General features: G+C 39.7%; 1 protein-coding gene across 2 annotated transcripts in view; it reads left to right on the top strand.

Annotated features, from left to right (window-relative positions):
* Nucleotides 1-1,219: 1,219 nt before the first annotated feature.
* The window catches only part of TBC1D23 (TBC1 domain family member 23), a 55,573-nt gene continuing 48,500 nt past the window's right edge, over nt 1,220-8,292 (top strand). For both annotated transcript variants that reach the window (XM_020916716.2, XM_020916717.2), the window contains exon 1: nt 1,220-1,483. In XM_020916716.2, coding sequence (XP_020772375.2) covers nt 1,431-1,483 — 53 coding nt within the window. In that variant the 5' untranslated portion in view covers nt 1,220-1,430. The remainder of the gene's footprint in view (nt 1,484-8,292) is intronic.

The raw sequence follows: 8,292 nt of genomic DNA, 5'->3' as shown, positions 1-8,292 counted from the left end.
CTCATTCTCCCTTTAAAACCCCTAATCACTTCTGCAAAAATCAGAATGGAGTTCAGCCCTTTCCCCTACTGCCAGTAGCTTCTGAATAACATCGGTTTTCACCGCTTTAACTACAGGCTGTCTGTGTTTATCTTTGAGTACTGCCATTCCAATTGTTCTGTGTATCATTCTGCTACATTCTTTAAAAAAGCAGACATGTATTTATGAATAAAAAATATATTGTGCTGCCTATTTTTAAAACCAAATATAAATAACACCATACTTTACCTACTCTTGTTCATTTAACATCATATTTTCCAGATTTATCCGTATTGTTACATGTGGTTCTTCTGCATCAGCACTGTGTCCAGGGTTGGCAGAAGCATTTCCCTAGGTCCATCCTCCGGAGCCTCTGCCCACCCCGAGGCCCATGGATGGTCAAAGTGGAACAAAAAGCCCCTGCTTTGGCGGTGATGGTGGGAACCGAGCTTGGATGTGCAGGCAGAGATGGCCACCAACGGGGAGTGAAGGGGAAGTAGGGTGGGAAGATATAAAACGTGGCAGCTCTCTCTGCTTGGAACTCCAGAGTTCTAGATTCTAAATTTGGACTTGACTTTCTGTGTTTACGTATGAAATATGTTTATAAACATGCAATGTCAAGCCCAAATTTATCATTCTAGCCTTGGTGGCTCAGGCGGTAAAGAATCCGCCTGCAATGCAGGAGACCAGGGTTCGATCCCCGTGTAGAGAAGATCCTCTGGCGAAGGGAATGGCAACCCACTCTAGTATTCTCGCCTGGAGTATTCCATGGACAGAGGATCCTGGTGGGCTGCAGTCCATGGGGTGGCAAAGAGTCGAATAGGCCTGAGCCACTTTTCACTTTCACTGCCATGTTTATATATGAAATGTTTATAAAGATGGGAGCCTAGAACATATCTCCTTTACTGTTTAGCTTTAAACAACAAGTTTTAAAACATTCAGACATAAAGTATGTGGCCTCCATTTACACTTTTGACCGCTCCACCTTCCCTGTGACATTTCCTCTCCATTCCTCCCTCCACTACTTAAAACTGTCAAATATGACTTTGAGCAGGACGCTAAGACGCAAAGAAGACGCTAACTGGACGCCAAAAAGGGACGCTCACAAGCGCCTCTTACTGGGAGCCGCGCTCTCGCCAAACCCCGCCCACCGCGCCCGGCCCAGGGCCCGCGGCATCCTGGGACGTGTAGTCTTTGGAAGGGCAGCGGCTCTCCAAGTCTCCTCCGCCAAGCTGCCTTTCGCCCTCGGGACGTCGTGACGTCGCGTTCCTCCCATCCCTCGCCTCCTCCCTCTTCCTTTCCCTCTCCAGAAGCTTGGTCCCAGACTTCCGAGGACCTTTTACGACGTTGGGTATGAGTCGGTCTCGGCGCCGGGTCCACTTTTCGGCAAAGTGACGTGGACGTCAACAGCAATGGCGGAAGGAGAAGAGGTCCTGCCACTGCCGACTTTAGGCGACGAAGGCTGGTGAGTGGAAGCCCCGGGCTGCTTCGCACTGCCCTTCTTTTCCGCGTTGTCACCACCCTGCCCGTCCCCGCGGCCCCGGCAGGCGCCGGCGTGGAACGGGAAGACCGGTGCTCGAAGCCGCAGCCCTGCCCCGCCCCCTCTGTCCGCCGGGTTCCCCTCCGCCAGCTCGGTCCTGCCCTAGGGGCTGAAGCCAGACGCGGAGGGAGAGGGGTCTCGTCCAGGTGCCGGGCCTCAGTTCGGCCTCCTAGCTTCATCCGCCGGCTTCCAAAATGTGCTGGAGAAGGATGGCTTCGGGGCTGGGTTTGGCCGGAGTCCCTGGCCCGGGGAGTCAGAGTAGGCTGGTTAGGAAGGAAGTTTCGCGGATGCTGATCTCAGGCACTGGAATACTATTTGAAGAAAAGACCATTTGAAATGACTGCCGTTGCCTTTGCCTGAGTGTTCAGAGGTTGAGCGATACACCTAGGGATGACTCCCTCCCACATAACTGAGACATTTTTAGTCCTAGTTTTTATTTCTCATTCCTACAGTTTCTACCTGTCGTCTCTTTCACACATCTTTTTCCAACCTTCCACTTTGCTCACAGCACGCTATCAGAGCTTTGGATGCGGTGTAGGACACCGCTGTTGGTGTCCCCAAGCCTTTGCGCGCTTACCTGATTTACAGTCAGGGTTGTGGGGAGGACTTCTGACAATTTTTGGTAGGTTTTAGTCACCCAGTGTTGTTAATCTCCGAGAAAAATCTCCTATTTTTGAAATAGTTGATCTTCACAGTACACTTTTAGGGATAAAATAATTTAAAAAGTGGAACCTTCAGATGCTTGTCGAATTTTTACAATTGATCTAAATGCATTTACCTCAGGTATTAGATAGTTTTGAATTTGCCTGTTCATCATATATGTACAGCTCACTAGCACTCCATTTGTCTAATAATAATAATCCAGGACATTTGTAGACATGGAGTTTAATTCCTCTGAAAGAAATGGAAATCGTTGAAAGGGATAGATAATATAGTAATAGTAATTGAAAAATTCAGCTCTCACTTAGCAGACATCAGGCATCACCTTAGCATCAATATATGTATTATTGATGTGCAATAAGATGAAAACTTACCAAGATGTACTTTCTTTTCTCAATTGGCTTATCTTGGAGTTGGGGAGCTGTAACAGGTACACTCGGTAAGAAGATAAAATTGCCCTAGTTCTTTGGACGTATTAATAAAAGTGTTGTGAAAGTTCTGGGAGACAGAAACCACGTCACTTGGAGTCATTGGGGAAAGCTGTATGGGGGTGGGGGTGTTTTAATTAGCCATTGAAGAATGAGTAGGATTTAGACCAGTGCTGTCCAACAGAAATGCAATGTGAACCACATACGTAATTTAAAATTTTCTAGTAGCCATGTTAAAAACTAAAAATAAACAGGTGAAAATAATTTTTAATCATGTATCTTCTTTAATTGAATATATCCAAAACATTTCAACGTGTAATCATTGTTAAAAACAAACAAACAATACTTTCACATCTTTTTTGTACCAGGTCTTCAAAATTCGATGTGTATTTTACAGTTACTGTACATCTCAGTCCGGTCTAGCCATGCTTCAAATGTTAAATAGCCACACGTGACTGGCAGCTAAGGTGCAGGGTCGGATTAACAGAGCAGAAAGGTCTCTGAATGAAGTAATAGCATGAGCAAGGACATAGACAAGAAAATTGATGACTTGTTTGGAGAGTAATGACTAGAATGTCATAAAGTTTGCTGTTTTGGAAGAGTGAATTTGTTGTAAACTGTCATCAACTGACTGAAGGCCAGGAGGGAAAGTATTTCTAGGGATAAGGTGTCTTTGAGCAGTTCTTAGGTTAGGAGGATTGTGAGCATGTGTCTGGTTCAGAGAGGCAAGGACTGTGGAGTGAATGGTTGCTGGTGGTAGCATTTGTTATCTTCTAGCCTTGCTGTTGAGCACGACGGAGCGGCTTCACTTTCCCTTCTCACTTCATGCGCTGGAGAAGGAAATGGCAGCCCACTCCAGTGTCCTTGCCTGGAGAATCCCAGGGACGGCGGAGCCTGGTGGGCTGCCGTCTATGGGGTCGCACAGAGTCAGACACGACTGAAGCGACGCAGCAGCAGCAGCAGCCTTGCTGTTTCTTTGGTGAAGCTTCCCATTTTTGCTCTTTTTATTTTCATGGGTGGAAGAACCCCCGAATGTTCTCTGATTTTTATTCTCCCTCCATTCTCTTCTAATCTTTATCCTTTTTCTCTACTCATTCCACTGACTGATCCCCTCGCAGTGAATTTGAATAGAGTCAGAAAACATATTTGCATTTGGAGCCATAAGTTCAGTAAAGCCTCTCTCCTTAGAGTGCCTGTTGTATTCACTGGAGCAGCTTTATTCTTTTAAAAAAAAATGCTGTGACGTATTTACTGTGATCTTTTTAGATAGAAAATTTTCTGAAATGTGTTAAACATCTCATTGTGTAACCGAACTCATCTTAATGATTTAGGGTCATTCCGTTTACAAATGTGAGTGTATAAGAATAAACTAGGTCTCTGTCCTTAAGGAATTTGTGGTCTAGTTAGAGGAGGCAGGTTTAAGAACATCATTTACTGTTATACGCCTGTGAGGCATTGAGACCTTTAAGGCCTATCTAGGCAGAAAGGGCAGACTGTTGCTGTTTGAATGGCCCCCTGTAGCCATCCCTTTCTGAGTCTGCGTTTCATTAGTTTTCCCTGTATTCTTTGCTGTCAGTGGTGTCTCCCTGTTTGATCCTGGCCTGTGAAACTCAGTAGCTGAACTTGTTAAATTATCTGTTCATTTGTAAAGAGGCTCAGGATGGGGCCTGAAGAATTTACAAGATGTCACTTTGACTTATTTACTGGTTTTTAGTTATGTTCTGGATCAGTGCTTTTCAGAATTTAAATGTGCACTGGGATTACCTGGAGAGCTTGTTAAAATTCAGATTCTGATTCAGTAGATTTGCTTGGGACCTGGAATTCCATATTTCTGACTGACCAGCTACTGGGTGATGGCATTTCTGGTTCATCGTTTGAGGTGATGTATATCTCCAATGAGTTGGTCAGGGAAATTTTCCTCTCTTTGCTATGTTATTGTGTATCATCTAACATGTTATACTGTGTGTATGACGTAATTATCCTTTAGTTTTAATCTGATTACATGTCTTATCACTGTTCTGTGTTTATTTCTTTGTCCTTGCTTTGGGACAACTTTGTCTAGTTGTGGCAAGCGGGCACTGCTTTGTTGCGACGCCTGGGCTTCTCGTCGCCCTGACTTCTCTTGCCGCAGAGCACGGGCCCTCGGTGCTTGGGGCTTCTCGGGCTTAGTTGCTCTGTGTCATGTGACATCTTGGACCAGGGACTGAACCCATGTCCCCTGCATTGGCAGATGGATTCTTGTCCACGACAAAACCAGGGAAGTCCTGTTACTGTTCTTTAGATTGTGAACTTCTCAAGGGCAGTGCTGATGGCAGGTGACGCAAATGTTTATTGTCTGAAGATACAGATTTTTGTAAAATCATGTGCAGTAATGTACCAAGATGTCATTTCATATAAATTTTCTGACTCCAGTGTTTTTGTAAGCTGCGTAACTGTTTGCTGGTGTAATACTCATTTTTTAATGGAAATCTAGGGTTATCAGAAACTGCCTCAGCTCTCAAACTTTCTGAAATTGCAGCCATGTAAACTCAGAGAGCTTGGAGAAATCCTTGAAAATTGTTTACAGTTTGAAATGACTTAAATTTAATTAGATAATATAAGCTACAGATTTGAAAATAAAAGAAGTGTTAAATTATTGTAGTTCAATGTTTGGTCATTCTTCTGGGTATTGAAGAAACCAGGTTTGCGATTGTGGCTTTCATTTTCTGAGGCTTTCTTTCTGAAATAATTCCTTAAAATCTAAAGTCTTGGTTAAAAATTTTTTTTTTCTGGTGAACACATTGTGCAGCAACTGTTGATATTTTGAGTTTGCTAAGTTAAAATTTTTTGTACAGCTTTTCTTAAATTGTTGCTAAACTTTTGTTAAAATTGTAGAAATATCAGTTTCATAAAGAGGCTTCTTTTGTTCATTTGAGATGTGAATAGGAATTGTTGAGAATAATGAGGTCTTTTTTGAAGTTCTGTGCACTTTGTAAATAGTATTCTCAGTGCTTTCCATTTCATAAGCATCAAAATAGAGGTTTAAATGATCACTCAGGGATTAAGTGGTAGCAATTTCAGAATGATATAATCAATAAAGAAATACATTTAATATGAAAGAGAATGAACCCTGTTGCTTAGAATATTGATAGCGTGTAGTTCTGGGGAGACTAGATATTATTTTACATAAAATGAAGAGAAAGTGAACAGTATTGGTTCGAATTAGGAGTTTTTAAGTTGACAACTGTTTGATTTTGTGAGGGCAGACAGAAGTTAGAAATTATGAAGACTTATTCTGTTTATGCTATTTATATGAATGCTATTATAATTCAGGTTTTACTGATTTTGGAGGTAATTCCTAAATAAGAATTCACTTGTTCCTGTGGATGTTTTAATATCCACAGGTAAGAGCTAGTAATTGGTTTTTGCATGCTAAAGAAATGTATGCAGTTAATTTATTTCCATGTATTTGTACTCACTGCTAGGAGTACAGATGCATTCCTATCTAAGTACAGTGAGGCAATTCAAGTAGTTCTGCACTAATGAAGTGTACTCTGATATATAGCCAACTCATAAGTAGGTGTCTTCTGAGCAGAATTGATAAAGTATGCCTGACAAGTCACTTCTGTGGATTCTACTTGATATAAATCAAAGGCAGTCCAATCCTCCCACACCATTTATTAAAAAGCAAAACAGAGGTTAGCAAAGCATTCTTAATTAATTCAGCTAACATTAACTAAATACTGGTTCTATTCAAGCTGCTATGTAGTGTTTAAAAAAAATTGAAAAATTTAAAACCAGAACGGTGCATTGTTCTGATTTGCTTTGGCACTTCAATTTTTTCATCATTTTATCCCTAGGAACAATACTTAAAGATATCTTTTGAAGATACCTAAGTACATGTGATATTGAAAATTACATACTCTAGCAGAGTAGAATAGGATTATACAACTTGGAAAGGGGCAGTGCTTGAAGTGACTTATTTAGATATTGAGAATTACATACAGAAAACAAATCAGCCCCATATATTAAGTTCATAAGAGCGAATTGTTGTTTCTTGGGAATGCAAGAGCAGTAAGAGCCAATTAGAAGAAAACTTATTTCCTGAAATTTAATGTATATTTATTTTTAAGGGTCTGTCTCACCTTTTTCACCTGAATTGAGAAAAGGATGACTAAATAATTTGTTTCACATCTTCCTTCTTCTTGAAGATTAAAGGAGTTTTTTCGTGTCTTTAAGCTGACATAGCATTTTGTTGGTTTTTTCATTCCAAACCGATGCTGTAATGTGTGCGTTCCTTACTTTAAAGCAGTTGTTACATAAAACTAGTTGCTGTGGTGCTATTTAATGATTTTAGTGAGAAGGAAACATGTAAGAAAATACTATATATTTGCATAGAACTTTATCCTCTGTATAATGCTTATATATACTATCTCATTTTGGCTCTTAGAACAATTCTATGAGAAAGGGAAATTATGAGTTACTGTCCTTTCTTTGTTAGGGATGAGAAGATAGGGGTAGGGAGTTTAGACAGTAGACCCAGTTAGTGGAAAATCTGGGACTTAAACTCATGGCTCTTTAAGCCCTTTCTTTCTAAAGTTGATTGCATATGCCGTGTATAGTTCACAGATACTTTAACAGACAGCTAGAGACTACCCAGTTAAAAACACGCTAATCTTATATTCAGTCACCCATGTGTTTTGAACATGCAGTATTTAAAGATGTGCTCTGTTGATCACATGTATGTGTTATCTGTGGAAGCTATAAGGATATGCATAGGCTGTGTGCCACATTGTCTTTCTTGCATCCACAAGAAGGGATAATTCATGATTGTTGTGGTGGGATGTGATACAGAGTGTTATATACTATCACTTCATATCTCTTTGGTTTTCAGAATTTGTTCTCATGCCTCTTGTCAAAAATCACTTAAATAGATTAGTTTTTTTGTCTTGAGATACTGTTGTTATAAATATCATCTAGATTATATATCTAATATTTTATATATTTAACTAAATGTATGTGTGTAGTTATATAATAAGTATATGTACATAGTAATATATATGTATCTATATCATTTGGAAATTATTGTTTATTTATATTTACTTATTTAGTCTGTGAGAACTCAATAGTGATATTTAATTAGAATATATGTTATAATATATTAGAATTAGAATAATTAGAATATATATAATTAGAATAATTAAAAATAATTATATAGTTTCAATTACTATCAGCTCAGTAATTTTTTTTGTTGTTTATATTCAGTGATGTTAGGGAAATAAGAAACTTGCTTTTAAAATAGCTTCCTTGTGGTCACTGTCCCCCTTTAAATAGTTTCTAGTCTCTGTTTTGAGGCATAAAAGTGACACACAGAAGGATGTATTCATCTTATGAGCAGTTGAATACCAAACATTCTTGAACTTATTTTGTAGATTCCATTTAGATCTAACCACTGACATGAAAATAAATTGAGTTCCTTTTTTATTGAATAAGTTATCACTGATAGATGGAATTCAGGTTTAAAAAAAGAAATCCATTATGTGTTTCTTTGCCCATCTCTGATCGCCATTGGTAAAATATCTTTGGGAAGAGCTGCCTAAATGTTGCAAAGTATTGTCACTTCATTTGCAATAACTGTTCCTTTATCTTCCAAAATAGTGGTTTCAT

The sequence above is a fragment of the Odocoileus virginianus genome, chromosome 25 (genome assembly GCF_023699985.2).
Source record: "Odocoileus virginianus isolate 20LAN1187 ecotype Illinois chromosome 25, Ovbor_1.2, whole genome shotgun sequence".
In the NCBI taxonomy this organism is placed as follows: domain Eukaryota; kingdom Metazoa; phylum Chordata; class Mammalia; order Artiodactyla; family Cervidae; genus Odocoileus; species Odocoileus virginianus.
This window is presented reverse-complemented; position numbering and strand designations above follow the sequence as displayed.